General features: G+C 53.1%; 1 protein-coding gene across 1 annotated transcript in view; it reads left to right on the top strand.

Moving 5' to 3' along the window:
- Nucleotides 1–21,252, top strand: part of LOC138520260 (cytochrome P450 2G1-like) — a 359,513-nt gene that overhangs the window by 24,086 nt on the left and 314,175 nt on the right. Inside the window, exon 2 of the mRNA XM_069632721.1 lies at nucleotides 19,612–19,774. Within this exon, the coding sequence (XP_069488822.1) occupies nucleotides 19,612–19,774 (163 nt within the window). The remainder of the gene's footprint in view (nucleotides 1–19,611; nucleotides 19,775–21,252) is intronic.

Here is a 21,252-nt window from a genome sequence, read left to right on the forward strand (position 1 = left end):
CCAGGCACCCTTTATATACTCCTGCTTTGCAACCTGAAATGGCAGATAGGGCTTAAGTTATGTCAAAATGGATGACATGCCACTCTGCAATTAGAAGGCTATCAATAGCCAAAGCCTCACTGCCTGCATTACTACAGTTATGCACACGATTGGGGCATATAAGTCACTAAAATATCAGACCCATACTTCTTGAGGAAACCCTGTCTGTACCCGGCACTTCGTCAAGTAATTGGAACCAGATGAAACAGTTTCCCAAAAGACTTGTACGTTTCCACCTGCAGCAGCATTTGCTTTGTTAGGTCACCCTCAGCCCTTTTTGTGAGTTCTAACTAATGCTACTTTATATAGCTTCCTAATCAAAGAGATTTTGGACCTTCCTTTGGAATTGTACATTAGGACTGCCTACATGTCCTTTTTCCTCAATATGGACTCACTGTCAAAACACTGGTGTATTCGTTCAGGTGGAGCATTCAAATTTCTCAACTCACATAGCTCTACTAAAATGACTGTAGCCTTTGGTCCCATGGGCCCAGCAGGTAGGGGCTGTATGCAGCGCCCTGAGAGAGCACCTAGAAATGAAGACACAGACACCACGGTAATAAAAATAATGTATAACATGCGTTGTGTATGTTTGATTTAGTTATATGTGTGTGTTCAATGTGTTTGGTTTTGGATCAAACCATCCAGCCCAACATGGACTGGATGGAATGTTAATGAAGAAAAGAAAGCGAAGCAAAGGAATAGAACTCCCCTGACCAGAAATGGCCTGGGCAGGCAAGAAAAGAATCGTGACAGCATTGAAGAAAAGTGAGAGTTAGAAAAGGATAGTTAGAAAACAACAGGAAGAAAGAGAGAAGAAAAAGACTTACCTTGGGCCTGCTGCCTTGAGTGGCCCCCAGGCATGGGGATGGTTGGCGTGTGTGGAGCCCCCCTGAAGAGTGAGCCAGGAGGCCAAACTGCTTAGGACAGGGGCAGCTCAGACACAAGGGTCATAGAGGAGGTCAGCCAATGCAGCACACTTAGAAGAATTACAATGGGCAGTAGTTGCGGCGGTGATTGTGGGTGGCCCCACTCATGTAGGGGGTCACCAAGAAGACCAGTATAGCATGCGTGGCCTCGTGTAGTGGACAGGGTCACCCTGAAGAAAGAAGAGGGGCCAAGCCTCCATATATCATCAGGAGACAGGCCCCCAGCCGGCCCTTCATCCTGCTTGGCTGGCCACTCTGAGTGGGCCAGTTCCACAAGAGACAGCCCTTGATAGTACTGTTAAGGTGTGACTGACTGCAGCAGTCGACCCTATTGTGACGTAAGTTTATATAGTGTGCTATGTGTGTTATATGTTGTATGTAAATATATATGTATGTGTAGCTATATGTATATTTATATTTACTAAAATGTTAATTAGTGTGTGAAGTAGGGAACAGTGGAATAGGGGTTTATAGAAGGGACATTTTATGTAGGTTTAAAAGTTATGTAGGGGTTGGACGACAATTATAAGTAGTGATTTTAAATAGGAAAAAGTTGGTGGAGAGGAGGTACCCTGTTGTGAGGTAGCAGGATAGGGTGGTGGCGTACCTGAAGCCGCCTAGTCAGATCGGACCACTGAGTTTAGGTAAGTGGTCTGTTGCATTAGGCTCACCTTAAGGGTCTTCGCTATCCCTCCAAGGAAGGCTGAGATGACGTAGCAGATCCCCATTTACTTGGTAATCATTTAATTATTTATATTGCACCAAAGCCCGCAAGCATCAAGGTGCAGGAAAAAACATAGACAACCACAGTTAAAGTAAGAGACAAAACTAGAACCAGCTGTCGAGTAGCATCAAACCAAGTCAGGGAAACCGTAATCTATTCAAATAACAGGGTGTTTAGGTGTTTCCTAAACACCAAATAGCATGTCTCTAGGATGGCAAAGCAACGTCCAAAGCCTCTAAATGTGTTTACTCTTGGCACCGTCAGTTGTCCGTGTGCACTGGAACTGAGATGTCTAGAATGTGTGTAAGGTGTCATACGCTCTTTAAGGTTAAATGGGAGCATTCCCATGAATACCTCTGCGGCTCAAAGAAAGGGTCCTGAATCTAAGCCTTAATGACACTGGCAGCCAGTGGCGTTTTCTCCGGTCTGAGATATTTGTCCCCTTTTCGTGGTATCATATATAATACAAACAGCCCGTCTGGCTATGTAATTTTTACTTTCTCCAAAAAGGAGGGCGTTGAAGCACTCCAAGCAGGGCATGATAATAGGTCAAACCAAGAATTTGTGATTTATTTATTTTTTTAAGACAGAAGGGATTTTGCATTTCTCAACACTTTAGGATGGTGTTGTGAATTACTGGCCACTCCATCATTACTGGCCACTCCATCAACATGTGCATCAGAGTTAAGAAGGGTTTCCAAATAGACACCCAGTGTCTTGACTTTATCCATAATGCTTCTGCGATTTTCTTCCAAATGCATATGCGCGTATTCAGGGTCTATATTGGTCTTCCCTGTGCAGGGCTGAAAATCATGAGTTCTCTCTTGTTGAAGTTCAATCACATCCAGTTACTGAACATTCAATCCTCCTTTTAAGTGCCAAGGACGAGTATACTCGTCCTTTTTACATAGACTTCAATAATAGCCTGGCACTTGAGCCATAGATGGATTTTAACCTAAGTCTGTGTTGTAATCCACGCTTAGTTCCATCAGGAGCTGAGTGTCATCAGCATAGTTGGTGAAATAAATGCCTGAGGTGGTTAGCAGATCACAAAGGGGTTTCATGTATACGTTGAATAATGCTGGTGACAAGCAAGCTTCCTGCAGAACTCTGTAGAGTATTTCCTCTACGTCTGGGGAGGCATTGCCCCAACATACACAGAATTTCCTGTTGCTCATGCCAGGGGAATGCAAGGGAATCATAAAAGCAAGGGTAGTAAAAAGTATAAAGGTGTTTTTATAACTAAAGAGGGGTCCCCGTTGGAATCCCAATAAACATTCTCTCTGCTGTCTGTGTCCATGGGTAATCTAGGAACTCAGGGTCTAGCCGATCTCCTGTTGACAGCGATTTTATTTGGCAGGCGCAGCACCCCTCCCCACTCACGTGGTCTGGAGGTGTGGGGCTGGTGGTGTCTATAAGAATTATGCCTGGACTGGGGCGAGGGGGTGTAAACTTTTACCTGGACATGGGCCAAAAACAGGGGCTACATGATGGTACCAGAATCACTGTCTTCCATGTTACTGCCATCAGGTGGCTTGGATAGAACCTTATCTACAGATGTGTTTATGTGATCGAAAACACAGTTTGTCACTGGATTCATTTGACCTTGTGTGGCCTCTTGCCCTCTGTGGTGAGGCTGCCTGCGCTTTAATCAATGACAATCTTTTGTTTTGGAAAACAAGTCTCCAACCCACAAACGGCATTGTCCCCGAAAGAAGCACATTGGATTTCTAGGCTCAACACCATAGACCATGGCCTAAACAAAACAATGCCAGTTTGGTAACAACGGCCACGATCAGTATTTGACATGTTCCTCCACTCTCTTTCATTTTCTCTCCAACTACCTCAGCGTTATAAACGCCTACAGATATGAATTTTTGTCATATCTACAGATATTAATTTTTGTCATATCAACAGTACCTCCTGGCTTGGAAGCAGCCTCTTGCCCAGTTTACTGCTTCTTATCTAGAACCAGTCATCCCCCTGGACCCCATTACAGCTCCTTGTTTAGCTCTCCCTCTCCCCCTTCAACTCATAGGTGATACCGAGTTTTCCTTTCCTACGAGTTAGGCCATATGGTACCGTATTTGCCCAGGCATTAGACTGCATTGTACTTGTTAAAACGTATGCTTACCTACTCCCAACATGCTCACTGCATTGTGTGTCCATTTTCAATTTTTTCACCTCCTTTATTTGGAGACGTTTTCCTGTGGGCGGCCACTTTAAATATACGTGAAGCAATGCTTTCGTCCGGTCCCACAGACTGTCGCGCCCAACCAAGGACCTCACACTGCAATATGCTGGACGTCTCCCATGACGTCTTTCCCGGCAATTGGGTGTAGTGATTCTTACTACTCATGCACCCATACGCAGAAGGGAAGTATCATTCTTCCATTCCTACCAAGGCCACTTCACACAGCAACCCAATTCCTTTTTGAGGCTTGCAGCACCTTCTTGATCTCTGATCAGGGTTTTTGTGCTCATTTATAGGCCGATTCATGGAATAATTAGCGTGGCGCAAGTGGCCAAAAACGTGCGATTCGCAGTGGAATAGCGAAAATCGCAGTGCAAGTGCGAAAATCGCACGAAAAGCAGCGCACATCGATTCATGGAAGGCCGTGCGCGAGAAAACCATCGGAAGTGCGCTAAAAAAGTGCGCGGCGCACGTTGGCGCACAGGCCATCTAACGGCATGCGCCAGGTCACAGCGAAAATCGCACAGGCCACAGCGAAAATCGCACATAGCGCGGCGCACACAACAAAAGTAGGCGGAACACGGGGCGTAACACTCGGAATGGGGAACAACTTGCCAAAATGTGGGCGTCACGGGGGAAGTACAGGGTGCAAGTGCGCGGAACGCCCACACGCTCGCCTACAAAACGTATTCATGGAATCGAATAGGGCAAAAAAGCGCACGGTCAAACCAGCGCACAGGCACAAACATGACCGCCACAAGAAAGCAGGCGGTAGCGTCTCTGCGCCTGTAATAAATGTGCGCCAAAAGGTGCGCCAACAAATAGAACCTATATACAGCTATGATGAATGTCCTATACTGTGGCCCTCCAGGACAAATGACGTGCAAAGAGGTACCCACAAACACGGACACCCGCTGACTGAAAAATAACGTGTGCGTGTATTCCGTGGTGCGTGTGAAGTTTCACACGCGATTTGGCAGGGTACGTGGATTTCAGGGGTGCGCGGGAAGTTCCACACGCGATTTGGATGGGTACGTGCGCGGGAATTTCCACACGCGATTTGGCTTGGTACGTCGATCTCAGGGGTGCGCGGGAAGTTTCACACGCGATCTGGCAGGGTACGTGGATTTCAGGGGTGCGCGGGAAGTTCCACACGCGATTTGACAGGGTACGTGCGCGGTGCAGGGGCAGCCTCCACCAGGCTCCCACCCATGTCTACCACCACCCCCACCCCCCAGCAGTGCAGGGGCAGCCTCCACCAGGCCCCCACTCATGTCTCCCACCCCCACCCCACCAGCAGTGTGGGGCACCCTCCACCAGGCCCCCACCCATGTCTCCCACCACCCCCACCCCCCAGCCACCATGGGCAGCCTCCACCAGGCCCCCACTCATGTCTCCCAAACACCCCACCCCCCAGCCACCATGGGCAGCCCCCACCAGGCTCCCACCCATGTCTACCACCACCCCCACCCCCAGCAGTGCAGGGGCACCCTCCACCAGGCCCCCACTCATGTCTCCCACCCACCCCACCCCCCAGCCACCATGGGCAGCCCCCACCAGGCTCCCACCCATGTCTACCACCACCCCCACCCCCCAGCAGTTCAGGGGCACCCTCCACCAGGCCCCCACTCATGTCCCCTATCACCCCCACCCCCAGCAGTGCAGGGGCAGCCTTCACCAGGCCCCCACTCATGTCCCCTATCACCCCCACCCCCAGCAGTGCAGGGGCAGCCTCCACCAGGCCCCCACTCATGTCTCCCACCACCCCCTCCCCCAGCCACCATGGGCAGCCCTCACCAGGCTCCCACCCATGTCTTCCACCACCCCCACCCCCCAGCACTGTGGGGCAGCCTCCACCAGGCCCCCACTCATGTCTCCCACCACGCCCACCCCCCAGCCACCAGGGGCAGCCTCCACCAGGCCCCCACTCATGTCTCCCAACCACCCCACCCCCCAGCCACCATGGGCAGCACCCACTAGGCTCCCACCCATGTCTACCACCACCCCCACCCCCCAGCAGTGCAGGGGCACCCTCCACCAGGCCCACACTCATGTCTCCCACCACCCCCACCCCCCAGCAGTGCAGGGGCAGCACCACCAGGCCCCCACTCATGTCTCCCACCACCCCCACCCCCCGCAGTGCAGGGGCAGCCTCCACCAGGCCCCCACTCATGTCCCCTATCACCCCCACCCCCAGCAGTGCAGGGGCAGACTCCACCAGGCCCCCGCTCATGTCCCCTATCACCCCCACCCCCAGCAGTGCAGGGGCAGCCTCCACCAGGCCCCCACTCATGTCCCCCTGCACCCAGGTCCTCACAATCCCCAATCATGGGCGTTATGGTCAGCCTCCACAGCCAAAAGGCCCTACAAAGTAACCCATTCACCCACATGGAAATGCAAATTACATGTTACACCCCCAATGTTCATAAAGCAAATGAACCCATGTCCGTCACACACAATGGTTGCAATTGAATGGGAAAACACCCAACATGACATGCATGAAACCAATGAGATGATACCACACAGTGAAGTATGAAAACAAAATTGTATTAAAAAAAATAGAATGCAAATGAAATGAAACAAACTACAAAGGCAATCAAAAAAAGATAAGCTGCATGTCCGTCAAAAAAATTCAAAACTACAAATCCAAATTCAAAAAAATGTTGTCCAAAGTCGCATTAAAAATAAAATCAATCCGAGAGAGAAAAATAAATGCAAAGACCATTGCTCCATGGTGAATAAATAAAAACAAAAAAAATAAAACAATCCAATGAAGAACTATGTACAAAACATCCAAGGGTCCATGAGCCCAACTGAACAAAGGAAACCTACAAAAAACCCTAACTAAAATGCAACTATATACAAAAAGTGGAGCAGTGTCTGTCGACTCCAAATCATAAGAAGAAACAAAGGAAACCTAAAACTAAAGAACTATATACAAAGGCGGCGGGCAAGTCCAGCGGCTCACTCCGTGGTGTTCCGGGCCAGGGCATCATCAAACTCCTCTTCGATGTCCCGGAGGCATTCCTGTTCCATGGCCCCGAGGGTCCGCAGGGACGACGCCATCTGCTCCTCCAACCCCCTGCGGATTGCCTCGAGGCACTCGGCCCGCCTCAGGGCCCTCCGCGTGGAGTTCTCCGCCCTGACCATCGTGAGCCACGCCTCTTCCGCCCGCCGCCGCTCCGCACCTATCTGCTGGCCCAACCGCAGCCACACGGAAGACACTTCCTGTCCTGGGTCCTCCTGCCCTCCGGCCGATGCCTGCCCCTCCGATGTTGATGGCCTCGAGCCATGATGCCTCCCACGTTGACTCTGCTGCTGCCTCCGACGCAACCGCCTCTGCCAGCACGACGGCATCCAGGCTGATGGAATCCACCGACGCCGTCGTGCACGTGCCCTGCCTGATGATGCCGGCACATCCTCCATCTGCTGGGGTACAGTTGCTGTGGTGTCCACCCCTGCTGGACCTCAGACTCCCGACTGTGGCAGGGATGGGATCCCCACCGAGCTGGCTGCATTGGTCAGGGCAGGTCCACAGTGGGCCCTGGTGGCATCTGGGCCGGAAGACGGCAAGGAGAACGACCGGCGTATAGCCTCCACAGAGGAGGAGAGGGCAGCCAGATTGGCCGACACATGCAGGAAACCCCCGAACATGGAAGATCCCAATTGGGCCACGTCGGCACGGTGCTCTTCGTGATGACGTGCGTGCTCCTCCCGGGAAGCATGCACGTCATCACGAATTGCACCCGGGCGCATCGCGACCCCAATGAGGACCTTCTCCATACGGCCACGGGTCCCCTCGTCCACAGGTGGAGGGGAGTCAGGTGACATGGACATCCCCTCTACCTGCGGACGGGCCTGGGACGGGGCATCCCTGCTGGTGCATGGTGGTGCACTCACGGGGTCAGGGACAGCGACATGCACAGGCCCCTCCACGGTGACCTGTGCTGCCTCCTGCCCCTGCCCCTGGACTGCACCACTTGCAACAGCAGGGATGCCCCCACCAGGCCCCATGTGTGCCTCAGTGACGGCCTCCTCCTCCTCTGTGGAAACCACCAACCTGGATGGCTCCTCACCGTCTTCCGCCGTAGCAGGCCCCTGTGGGGGCTCACCCACCCCTTCCGCTGCAGCCGTGGGGGCATCCCCGCCGCCTTGCTCCACAGCGCCGTCTCCACCCTCTTCTTCACTAGCCGCTGCGTAGAGGGAGACATAGAACACAAGCATCAGGGTACTGTACAATGGTCCCCTAGACAGGAAGCAATAGCATATGAGTACCACTGTCAAAGTACACTTCCATCATGCCCCTCCACAACACATGGGTCAGTCCAGGCAAAACACACACAGTAACAGGCATGGTGCATGCCATGGACATTTCCATACATGTCCAATGGACTCTTGAAACATACAATGATATGGAACTCACATGCATCATGGGTCATGCCTATCACATGCACACACTTCACCTCAGTCACATCCATCTGGCCTCATACACCCCAAACACAGCAGATACAAGGATAACTAGGCTGCATCAGTGAATCTGTGCATTGTCACAAACATGTGTCATGCATCCATGGCATTCACAAGTCACAGACACGCAGGTCAGGCACACAGACATGGCTACCATATATGTACCTGGCATCAGCACCCATCCCTCACCCCCACCCCCACCCATGTCCAGGAACAGAGACTGGCATGCTCTCATGTGTAAAATCTGCATAGGGCTCCCCATGTCGCATTTAAACACATGCAACGACCATGTGGTTCACACATCACTGGTCGCACATGCATTACCATGATGTCCCTGCACACATACATGCGTACATGGCCTATGTCACACATACAGGCAAGTATCAGACAACCAGCACACCGCATCATGCCCTGTCTCACACAGCAATGCTTGGCCACTTACCGCTCAACTCCAGACGGGTCTCCCTCTCAAGGATCTGGGCGTCAAGCGCTGGGCGTACGCGTTGCAGGACCCTCATCTGGATGGAACTCATGTGGCCCTGGCCCCCCTCCAAGAGGCGCCGGGCCTTCACGAGGGTCCTGGACCTCAAGTCCTCCCAGCGCTTCTTGATCTTCTGGATGTCGAGGGTTGCCACCCCCTCCACGTTGATGGCAACCACACAGTCGGCCCAGATCCTCTCCCGTCCTTCCTTGCTGGCGCGGGATCCCGGCGTGTTGCAACGTTGTGCAGGACACATGCTGCCACTATGATCCTGCACACTACTGGGGGAGCGTATAACAGCTGCCCGCCAGAACGGTCAAGGGAGCGAAAGCATGACTTAAGCACCCCGAATGTGCGCTCCACTATGCCCCGGGTTGCAATGTGGGCTGTGTTATATCTTACCTCGGGTGGCGTGGTGGGGTTCCGAATTGGCGTCATCATGTGGGGGCTGAGAGGGTAGGCACTGTCCCCTGTGGAGGTGGTGATGGGTATCATTGGTGGGGTTGTGACCTTGCTCAGTATCTGACATGCATGCATGTGCAGTGGCATTCATACTCACCAAGCAGCCATGTATCGTCATGCCGCCCAGCTTCTAGGTCCCGGCTTAGGGTGGACATTCGGTAAATGAAGCTGTCGTGGGTGGACCCGGGATAGTTGGCATATACTGAGGTGATGATTCCCTTGGCATTACATACTACCTGCACGTTGATGGAATGCCAGTGCTTGCGGTCCCTATAGATGTGCTCAGATGCCCTGGGGGGACGTAGAGCCACATGGGTGCAGTCGATGGCACCTAGCACTTTGGGGAATCATGCCACACCGTAAAAATCCAGGGCGGCAGCATGCCTTTCTGCAGGTGTTCTGGGCAGGTATATGTGCCTGCGGACTGATGGGCGTGCAGTGATGATGTTCAAGACCTAGTGTAGGCAGCGTGACTGCGTGGCCTGTGACACCCCACCCTCTATGGCACTTGTCCGCTGAAATGATCCAGTGGCTAAGAAGTGCAGTACATTGAGGACCTTCTCCAGGGGGCTGAGTGCTTGGGAGCACAGGGTGGGTGATGTGAGGTCATCCTCCCACTCACTCACCAGGTCCAGTATTATGTGTGGTGGAAACCTGTACCTCCCATACACCTGGTCATCAGGCATCCCAAAAAGGCTGGTTCTGGGTGTGAAAATTCTGGGCCTGACTATCCTCCTCCTCCTCCTTTGGTAGCCCACGGCCACTGCTGCTAGGAACGGTATATTCATCCTGGCGTCTGAGCTTGTAGTTTTTTGCGCGCAAATTTATGCGTCGCGGGTCGACGTATGCCTGCTTCCTACTGGCGTACGTGTTTCTTTGCACGTGTTGTAGGCGAGCGTGTGAAACTTCCCACGCACCCCTGAAATCCACGTACCCAGGCCAATAGCGTGTGGAAATTCACGCACACCCGGAATACATGTGCGCTGATGTACTCGCGTGTGTAAGTGCCCGCGCACCCCTGAAATACACGTACATAGGCCAATCGCGTGTACACCCACTTTGGTCCAATTACACGCGATGACACTCTGACGAGCAGTCTTTCGGGTCACGTCACAGACGCGCTTACGCGCTGAGGGCCTTTGGTCCAATAGAATCGCGTATGCGTGCTAACGCGCTTACGCGCTAAGGGCGTTTCCTCGAATTTCACGCTGACTTGCAGGATTTTCACGTGCCAAATCACTCCGTATCAAGCTGGCCACGCGAAAACACACGGAAGACCATGCTCCTACCCAGAAGGCCGAATTACTGCCCCCAGTGCCCCGAGCAGCCTCCCACGTGCCATCTGCTGCTACCTGCCTGCCTGCCTGCCTGCCTGCCTGCCTGCCTGCTGCCACCGTGCCCTGCCATTTGGTGCCTGCACATCAGCCATCTGCAGGGGTCCAGTTGCTGTGTCCACCCCTGCTGGAACAGAAGACTCCCGACTGGGATAACATCGCTCCACAGCCCAGCCCCAGGACCCAGTTGCCCACCCACTCATGCCTCTGGGTTTGCCATGTCGGGCACTGCAACATCTGGCACCAGTGGCAACCCCCGGCCAAGGAGGCAGAGGGGCACCAGCTTCACTGCCACCGAAGTTGGTGTCCTGGTGGAGCATGCCCTGGGGCAGTATGATGCCCTCTTCGGAAGGTTGCACGCCGACAAGGAAGGACGGACTCGGATCTGGATGGACATCGTGACTGCCATCAATGCGGAGCAGGTGGCAGTCCGCGACTACGAACGTGTCAGGAAGCGCTGGGAGGACTTCAGGTCCAGGACCCTCAACAAGGCCCGGCGCCTGCTGAAGGCAGCGGATGCTAAGGGGCGCCAGGGCCACTTGTCGGAAGATCAGATGAGGGTCCTGGAACGCATATCCCCAGCGCTCCACGTCCAGGTCCTTGAGAGGCAGACCCGTCTGGAGTCGAGCGGTAAGTGTACATGCATACTGATTGTAAGCTGTGCGTGTGGTGTGCCAGGAGTGTGCAGGTTGAACATGTATTTTTATATGGGCAAGTAGGGGGGGGGTGTACAGGGCCGTGAGGGTGACACATGCGAGGGGTCTCATGTGTGACACATGGATGGTGCTTGTGTGTGTGGGCTTGCATGGCACAGGATGTGGAGGAATGATTGTCAGGTGTGACATGGATGTCGATCGGAACACTGCGACAGTTGGCGGAGGTGTACACATGCATGCAAGTTTGGTGGTGTGTGTGCATGTGTAGTGTACTCCCTATGTTGCATGTGATGTGTGGATGACCTTTGGCTGTTCATGCTGTTGTATGTGAATGGATAGTGCTGGCTGTTGCAATATGGCTGTGGTATGTCTCATGTGTGCAAGTTGAAATGACATGTGTGTTGGGGATTGTGATGCCATGTCTGAGGTTTACCAATGCCACTCATGTATAACTGTCATGTGTGCATGAGTCCATTGTACAGTGCCCTGATGCCTGTGTTTTCTTTCTCCCTGTCTGCAGTGTCATCTGATGAAGAGGGCGGAGAAGGTGCTGTGGAGAACAGCGGCAGGGGTCGCACCACCAGCCGGAGACGCAAGGCCCGGATCCCCTCCAAGGTTCTGATCTCGTCGGGGAGTGAGTCCGGTGCCGTGTCCCAGGCCGCAGGTGCCGAGGGGAGGTCCAAGAGGCGGAGGTTGGACTTGGACTCCTCGGCAGCAGAAGGGGCAGCTGGGACCCCACAGGGCCCAACGGAGGAAGATGGCACGGAGTCATCCAGGTTGGTGGGGGGTTTGGAGGAGGAGGAGGCCGTGCAAGCGACAGAGGCGGGGTCTGGAGGTGGGGATTCCACTGGTGCTAGTGGTGCAGTGCAGGATCAGGGACAGGAGGCAGCACAGGCCGCTGCGGAGGTGCCTGTGTGCAATCCTGTCCCTGCTCCTGTCACTGCATCATCTTGCACCAGCGGGGATGCCTACCTCCAGACCCGTTCTCAGGGAGGGGATTGGCGTACAACACCTGGCCTTCCTCTCCCTGCGGATGTGGCTATCCTGCACCAGGTTGAGCCTGTCCAGGGTGGGGTGGCGTTGCGTCAACGGGCCATGCGAGCTGACCTGCAGTCTTTTCATGATGAGTCTGCACGTCTTCTCGCATGGCTCGTTGACCGCGTTGACCCACTGGGACAGCTCACCAGGGCTGGATTCCTCCGTTTCCTGAACCTTGTTCCGACCCCCTCCTCTACGGAACCCCCTATGCCCCAGTCGTCCTCCATGCCATCTTCCCACCCATGTGTCACCTGGGTGCCCTGTGGAGCTGCCTCCGACCGTGCGGCCAGGCTGGTGGACAACAGATCCCTTCCACAGTCGGGAGTCGGACGTTCAGCAGGGGTGGCCACATCAACGACTGCACCCCAGCTGGAGGAGGATGTGCAGGCACCATCGGACAGGGCACATGGACAGCAGCAGCTGCAGCAGCAGGAGGCTGTAGGTGGGAGCCACGATAGCTCGGGGCCTTCAACATCGGAGGGGCAGGCATCGGCCGGAGGGCAGGAGGACCCTGGACGGGAAGTGTCTTCCGTCTGGCAGCGGTTGGGCCACGCCATAGATGCGGAGCGGCGGCGGGCGGAAGAGGCGCGGCTCACGATGGTCAGGGCGGAGAACTCCATGCGGAGGGCCCTGAGGCGGGCCGAGTGCCTCGAGGCAATCCGCAGGGAGTTGGAGGTGAACATGTCGGCGTCCCTGCGGACCCTCGGGGCCATGGAACAGGACCGCCTCCGGGACATAGATGAGGAGTTCGATGATGCCCTGGCCCGGGACACCACTGAGTGAGCCGCTGGACTGGCCCGCCGCCATTGTATATAGTTATTTAGTGATAGGTTTCCTTCATAGTTTATTTTTATTTGGAGTCGACGGACACTGCTCCACCTTTTGTATATAGTTCCATTATAGATAGGTTTTTTGGTAGGTTTCATTTTTTCTGTTGGGATGATGGACCCTGAATACTTTGTACATAGTTGGACTTTGCATTTGGATATTTTTTTTACTATGAATATTTTTTTCCATGGAGCAATGGTTTTCTATTTCTTTTTTCCCTTCATTTCCTTTTTATGCACTTGAACTTTGGATGAAATTTTTTTGGATTATCATTTATTGATTTTAATTTGAAAAGGGACAGCCAGCTTAATTTTGTTATTTTTTTGCTTGTGTATTTTGTTTAATTTTGATTGCCATTATTGTTGTTTTTAATACATTATTTTGATTTTTTCATTCTTCAATGTGTGGTTTCATCTCATTGTTTTCATGCATGTCATGATATGGGTTTTCAGGTTCACTTGCAACCATTGTGTGTGTGTGAGACACATGTGGTGATTTACATTGTTTCCATTGGAGTAGTATCATGGGCACATGTAATACTTGGTTGTGTCTTTGGGCTGTGGTGGCTGGCCATGAGGCCCATGCTTGAGGATTGTCAGGGCCTGTGGGCAGGGGGACATGAGTGGGGGCCAGGTGGGGGCTGCCTATGGTGGCTGGGGGTGGGGGTGGTGGGAGACATGAGTGGGAGCCTGGTGGGGGCTGCCCATGGTGGCTGGGGGTGGGGTGGGTGGGAGACATGAGTGGGGGCCTGGTGGAGGCTGCCCATGGTGGCTGGGGGGTGGGGGTGGTGGGAGACATGGGTGGGGGCATGGTGGAGGGTGCCCCACACTGCTGGGGGGTGGGTGGGGGGTGGTATACATGAGTGGGGGCCTGGTGGAGGCTGCCCCTGCACTGCTGGGGGTGGGGGTGATAGGGGACATGAGTGGGAGCCTGGTGGGGGCTGCCCATGGTGGCTGGGGGCTGGGGTGGGTTGGAGATATGAGTGGGAGCCTGGTGGAGGCTGCCCCTGCACTGCTGGGGGTGGGGGTGATAGGGGACATGAGTGGGAGCCTGGTGGGGGCTGCCCATGGTGGCTGGGGGGTGGGGTGGGTGGGAGACATGAGTGGGAGCCTGGTGGAGGCTGCCCCTGCACTGCTGGGGGGTGGGGCGGGTGGGAGACATGAGTGGGGGCCTAGTAGGGGCTGCCCATGGTGGCTGGGAGGTGGGGGTGGTGGTAGACATGAGTGGGAGCCTGGTGGGGGATGCCCATGGTGGCTGGGGGGTGCGGTTGGTGGGAGACATGAGTGGGGGCCTGGTGGAGGCTGCCCATGGTGGCTGGGGGGTGGGGGTGGTGGGAGACATGGGTGGGGGCCTGGTGGAGGCTGCCCCTGCACTGCTGGGGGGTGGGGGTGGGTGGGAGACATGAGTGGGGGCCTGGTGGGGGCTGCCCATGGTGGCTGGGGGGTGGGGGTGGTGGGAGACATGGGTGGGAGCCTGGTGGAGGGTGCCCCACAGTGCTGGGGGGTGGGGTGGGTGGGAGACATGTGTGGGGGCCTGGTGAAGGCTGCCCATGGTGGCTGGGGGGTGGGGGTGGTGGGAGACATGAGTGGGAGCCTGGTGGGGGCTGCCCATGGTGGCTGTGGGTGGGGTGGGTGGGAGACATGAGTGGGGGCCTGGTGGAGGCTGCCCATGGTGGCTGGGGGGTGGGGGCGGTGGTAGACATGGGTGGGGGCCTGGTGGAGGGTGCCCCACACTGCTTGGGGGGTGGGGGGTGGTAGACATGAGTGGGGGCCTGGTGGAGGCTGCCCCTGCACTGCTGGGGGTGAGGGTGATAGGGGACATGAGTGGGAGCCTGGTGGGGGCTGCCCATGGTGGCTGGGGGGTGGGGTGGGTGGGAGACATGAGTGGGAGCCTGGTGGAGGCTGTCCCTGCACTGCTGGGGGTGGGGGTGATAGGGGACATGAGTGGGAGCCTGGTGGGGGCTGACCATGGTGGCTGGGGGGTGGGGTGGGTGGGATACATGAGTGGGAGCCTGGTGGAGGCTGCCCCTGCACTGCTGGGGGGTGGGGTGGGTGGGAGACATGAGTGGGGGCCTGGTGGAGGCTGCCCATGGTGGCTGGGCGTGGGGGTGGTGGGAGACATGGGTGGGGGCCTGGTGGAGGGTGCCCCACACTGCTGGTGGGGTGGGGGTGGGAGACATGAGTGGGGGCCTGGTGGAGGCTGCCCCTGCACTGCTGGGGGGTGGGGGTGGTGGGAGACATGGGTGGGAGCCTGGTGGGGGCTGCCCATGGTGGCTGGGGGGTGGGGGTGGTGGTAGACATGGGTGGGAGCCTGGTGGAGGCTGCCCCTGCACCGCTGGGGGGTGGGGGTGGTGGTAGACATGGGTGGGAGCCTGGTGGGGGCTGCCCATGGTGGCTGGGGGGTGGGGTGGGTGGGAGACATGAGTGGGGACCGGTGGAGGCTGCCCATGGTGGCTGGGGGGTGGGGGTGGTGGGAGACATGGGTGGGAGCCTGGTGGGGGCTGCCCATGGTGGCTGGGGGGGTGGGGGTGGTGGGAGACATGAGTGGGGGCCTGGTGGAGGCTGCCCCACAGTGCTGGGGGGTGGGGGTGGTGGTAGACATGGGTGGGAGCCTGGTGGGGGCTGACCATGGTGGCTGGGGGGTGGGGGTGATAGGGGACATGACGGGGGGCTGGTGGAGGGTGCCCCACACAGCTGTGGGGGGTGGGGGGTGGGAGACATGAGCAGGTGTGCAGGGTAGTCCCCTGTTTTGTGGGCTGCCTGCAGGGGCCGTGGAGGGTGTACAGGGAACACCTGTGAGGACCCACCCAGCCTAATCGCGTGTGATTATTCCCGCGCACCCCTGTAATACACGTACCCAGCCAAATCGCGTGTGATGATTCCTGCGCACCCCTGTAATACACGTACCCAGCCAAATCGCGTGTGATTATTCCCGCTCACCCCTGTAATACACGTACCCAGCCAAATCGCATGTGATAATTCCCGCGCACCCCTGTAATACACGTACCCAGCCAAATTGCGTGTGATTATTCCCGCGCACCCCTGTAATACACGTACCCAGCCAAATCGCGTGTGATAATTCCCGCGCACCCCTGTGTAATACACGTACCCAGCCAAATCGCGTGTGATAATTCCCGCGTACCCCTGTAATACACGTACCCTGGCTAATTGCGTGTGAAACTTCACGCATACCCCTGTCATACACGTACCCAGCCAAATCGCGTGTGATAATTCACGCGTACCCCTGTCATACACGTACCCTGGCTAATTGCGTGTAAAACTTCCCGCGTATCCCTGATATGAACGTTACCCGCTTTGCGTTCCTTGTTTGGCAGCCCTGTAAACTGGTCCAGGGTTAGCGCAGCCCTTTGCGATGATTTAGCGATTTTGATGCCTTTTCCTTGCGCGAGGGCGTTCTTGGGGGCGTTACTGGCGCTGCTGCAGGGTTGCTGCGATACTCTGCGCCACGGCTGGTTTGGGAGCCTAAAATCCATGAATACGCTGTGCGCAGAAATCGGTTTTGGCGCACGCGCCTGGCGCAGACAATCGCACGCGGACACTCTGCGCCAGCCGCTTGCGACACTTTTCTGCGAAATTCTATGAATTACCCTGTTAATTTTGTGTTTCCCCTGTGTTTCTTTACTCTATTAGATTTACCTTTCCAACCTGCATTTGCCTGACCCAGTTCCCAAGTAATTTGGTACGGCTTCCCAATCAACTGAGGCCATTTGCCTTACAGCACCAGAGTTAAGCCATCATGTCTTTTTCCTTCGCTCTTCCTGAGCTTTCTGCCTATTTCCTTTAGCCACCGGGTTTTCCCCATCCCATTGAGTTTTTCTTTCATCATTCTATCTGAAAACGGCCCCAGTATTGGCCCACTTGACAATTTTTTAGTCATCTACAGACACCTATGGACCCCTGGCGCATAGATTCTTCATTGGCCTAGGTTGGTTCATTGTCATTTTATTGAGTTATTCATCATGGCTAATCCGTTTCTGCCCTCACTGGCTTTTGGGGATGGGGAATGTAGGTTTGGTGGTAGCAGTGTGGAGCTCACGGCCCATTGGTGACCACACACTTTTTTGTGTTTTTCCACACTTGGTCTAGCTGGAATTTTTGGTATTTGTTAGACTTTGTTTTTATACTCATGCTTCCTGTTTACAGGGTCCACAACTGTCATTGGCCCTGGGGAAGGCGGGCATCGCTCGTCTACACCGCCGAAATGCCGCTTTTGATTTTTTTTTTTTGTCATTGACCCTTAACAATCATCAATAGAATTAATTGTTGTATATAATATGTCTTCATAATGTGAATATTTGTCTTCTGTAAATCTATTTGAAACGTTAAAACAATTAATTTGTATCCAAGCAGGAGCATTTATGCCCAACAATTACTTATGTTCAGAAAACATTCATGTTTCTTCTAAATAATTTCGACTATATGTAATAATAATGAAATTATAAAATGTATATACGTTTCCAAATCTAAAGCCAAGTGTTTAAATGCCCTAAGCACCAGGATTCAGTCCTGCCTTGCATGTTTCAACAAAATGTTGTGAATAATTACTATTTAGAACCGGTTCTGATGGGAACATCCTTGTTTTGTTATCTAGTTTCTCCAGCTCCCAACATTGTGGAGCTTTTCTCCCTTTAGGATTACTTTTGTTTCTCTGCAGGTTTCCCTTTACCACTGCAATTTGCTACTCTAATTCCCCAGCTACTAGTTTGAGGTCACATTGAGTGCACCTAACTTCTGTGCTTTTCTAGGGGATAATTTAGCCAATAGAGATATTAGGCCTCATTCCGAGTATGGTGGTAGCCATGGAGCAATTAGCTCCATGGCTGCCTCCCATACCGGTACCGCCTCCGGCTTGGTGCAATGGGGATTTACCGGTCCATTCAGAGCTTAGAGGGGCCGGTAAATCCCCATTAACAAAACCATTCCCCATTCGCATTTCAGCCCCCATCGGGCTCAATGGTAATGTGGAAGGAGCAAATAACGGTACTGCAAATTGCGGTACCGTTATTGGCTCCAAAGTCCCTTAACGGGTCCCATCCACAACGCCTGGTCAGACCAGGGGTTAAAGGAGGGACCCGCTAAGGGACCTCGGAATTGGGCGCAAAGGGTTTACCGGCACCGGTGTCCTTGACGGTGCCGGTAATCCATTTGCGCCCAACTCAGAATGAGGCCCACTGTCTTTCCTTGTCACCATAGCTAAATGGGGACTTGGTTCATGTAGATTACAGATCCTTATTGTGGTGCCTTGATGGTAAATAGTTAAATGCTAAAAGAGCAAGCATATCAAAATACGTCAAGTAGGTCATTTATGACAAAAACCTAATGCAGTTTATGGGATTAATAGGAGGATATCCGGGTTGCTATGACTGTTGTAACAAATCCGTAGACCAAGAGCCAAGCGCCCAAGCTGTAAGCATAGACCAGCATCTTGCAATGAAAATAAAATGGTGATTACAAGTTACATACAATACACACTTGTGCACGTCTCCATTCCAAGGTCAACTTGAAAACCTACCTCCAAGAGGTTGAGAATTCCATTGGTCTAAAATAAAGAGGGCACTGTGGACAGACACGGGCCACCATGCAAGGCAGAAAGGATCCCAGAACAGCTGCGACACTACTGTTGTGGGCACTGACCTGCTGTCTTTCAGGTCAACTGTGACAGCGCAGTGTGGGCTCGCAATGCAGGCTCCACCTTCCTTCGACCGGCTCTGTGCAGCACAGAACAACTGCATGTTACATTTCCTAGTTTCTTACAGTCAAACATGCCAGAGTAACTCAGGTCCATAGGTCACAAAACTCATGATCATTGAAACTTACTTTTGTGTTTGCTGTAGAGATCCCAGATTTGGAGAATGAGTAGGCTTGGTGGTAGATGAAACCTTGCTCTGATTTTTGATTTCTTCATTGGATGGACCATAGATTCCAGGCCGAAGATGATCTGAGATGGCTTGGGTGTTTGTTCATGTTTAGGGAATTAGTTTCCTATGTTACAATGTTGCCTCAAACAGAAGGATTTGTGGCAAGGGAGATAGTTTTAAAATGAGATCATTAATACATCAGTGGTATATGGAACACTGTTCAGGCCAGTCTGGTGTGGCCCAGATGCCGTGAGGTTAAAGGCCTATCTTGCTTCTTTGCTCTGAACTGGTCGCATTCAACTGATTGGTTTCTTAGTATGTTGAGGCACACACCACGGTGAGAAAGGATATCCCAGGGGCAATGCGTTCATCTTAGAAGCAAGATAACGCCGAGCAACACAGATTTGAATCCAATCCTACGTGAAACCACTATCTGGTATTCAGCGTGTTATAAATGAACAATTATAATTGTTTATCTTTGAAAGACCGGGACACAACAACCAACTTTTGTTTTTTTCTATGCGTTTGATCTGGCTCCCCTTTTGCATAACATGTTGCTTCCTTTGTGTTTGAAATTCTAGCTGAGTGAGAAGTATGGTCCAGTATTCACTGTCCACTTGGGGTTCCGCCACGCTGTGGTGCTCTGGGGTTATGATGCAGTGAAGGAAGCCCTGGTGGATCAGGGAGAAGCGTTCAGTGGAAGAGGGTCAATAGCTACCTTAGAGTCCGTTCTACAGGATTATGGTAAGTAAAGATGATAGAAGCAAGTAGGGATATGTGCACTTGGATATATACAAATGTTCATTACTTCTGTATCTTATCTGTTACACATGAAGTAACAAGCACATCACTGTGTTCAATGTTCTTGTGTGTGCATTGATTTTCTTAAAGTGTTCATTGAAATTGTTCTACCGGGGTGGAAATGTTGTAACTCAGTGAAATCTGAATTTGCGCCGAATAGATGGTCCTATTCTGGGCCTTGCAGTTACTCTGTGTCATCTGGGTGGAGGTTAGCTCAGGGGCAACGCGTGCAGAGCAACGCAGGTTCGATCCCCTGGTCCATGCTTAGAAACCTCTGAGTATTAAATAAATAACCAATAACAATCTGAAAGTTCGAAGCCCACCCTTAATGAGCACTGGCCATTTCCTTTGGGAAATTAATGGGAAATGTGTTATCGCGAAACCCTCTAATCATTGCCACCCATTGACGTTCCTCCCCCGAACCTTGAAAGGCGGAAACCATCTATCACAACAATTCTATTACATTCTGAGTGTATTGGATTTCGTGACAACCTTAAATCACAGCGCCCTCCATTGATGTCACCCATGATGTAATTTCTGTGGCCAATGCTGATTTTCTATTATATGTCATAATTTTGCTCAGGGGCTGAGCAATAAGGGGGAGTTAACTGTTGTCACTTCTAACACCCACCAAATGACATGGGATTGTCTCTGGGAAATGCTTTCGCATGCATTGGGCCTCATTACGACCCAGGCGGTAAGTTACCGCCTGGGCCGTGACTTTACCACCATGGCGTAAACTACGTTTACGCCATGGTGGTTGGCGGACTTACCGCCCCATTCCGACCTTGGCAGGGCGGTAAGTCCCCAATCCCCATTTACCCTTCCCCATTCCCATTTTTGCCCCATAGGGCATAATGGGAGTGGGGAAGGCGTTAATTACGCCATCGTAAATTACGGTGGCGTAATTAACTCCATGGTCCCTTAGCGCCATGGATTTTAACACCTGCCAAAAGCAGGTGTTAAATCCGCCATGGCGCTAAGGGACCTCATACTCAGGCGGTAAGGGTCGGCGCTGTTTACGCTGCCGTAAACCCCTTACCGCCTGGGTCGTAATGAGGCCCCTTGTCTCTTGACTAAAGTTTTTTCACTGAATATCAAGGGTTTTGTCGTGCTATACCTTACTTCAGCCGTGGTAGTGGATAAGATGTCCCACTGGTCGTATCCTTCGCCCCTGCCACTTTGCACTAATCACAGTTGATGATGTAATAAGTGATGTCATAAGTGATGCCATCTGGGAAATCATCAGTGGGCTCATGGGTTGCACATTGAGAGGACTCAGAGTTAAAGTGCTGTTGCTTGCACCACTTGCCGAGTTTAAGGGTTGTGTTGCTTTGAACCATCACCTTTACGTCACTTAACCTAACTTATGCAAATATGCATACTTGCATGTGTGCTTATAGTCGCAACATGCTCTTGAC

This window comes from Ambystoma mexicanum, chromosome 13 (assembly GCF_040938575.1).
Source record: "Ambystoma mexicanum isolate Mex_15411 chromosome 13, UKY_AmexF1_1, whole genome shotgun sequence".
Lineage (NCBI taxonomy): Eukaryota > Metazoa > Chordata > Amphibia > Caudata > Ambystomatidae > Ambystoma > Ambystoma mexicanum.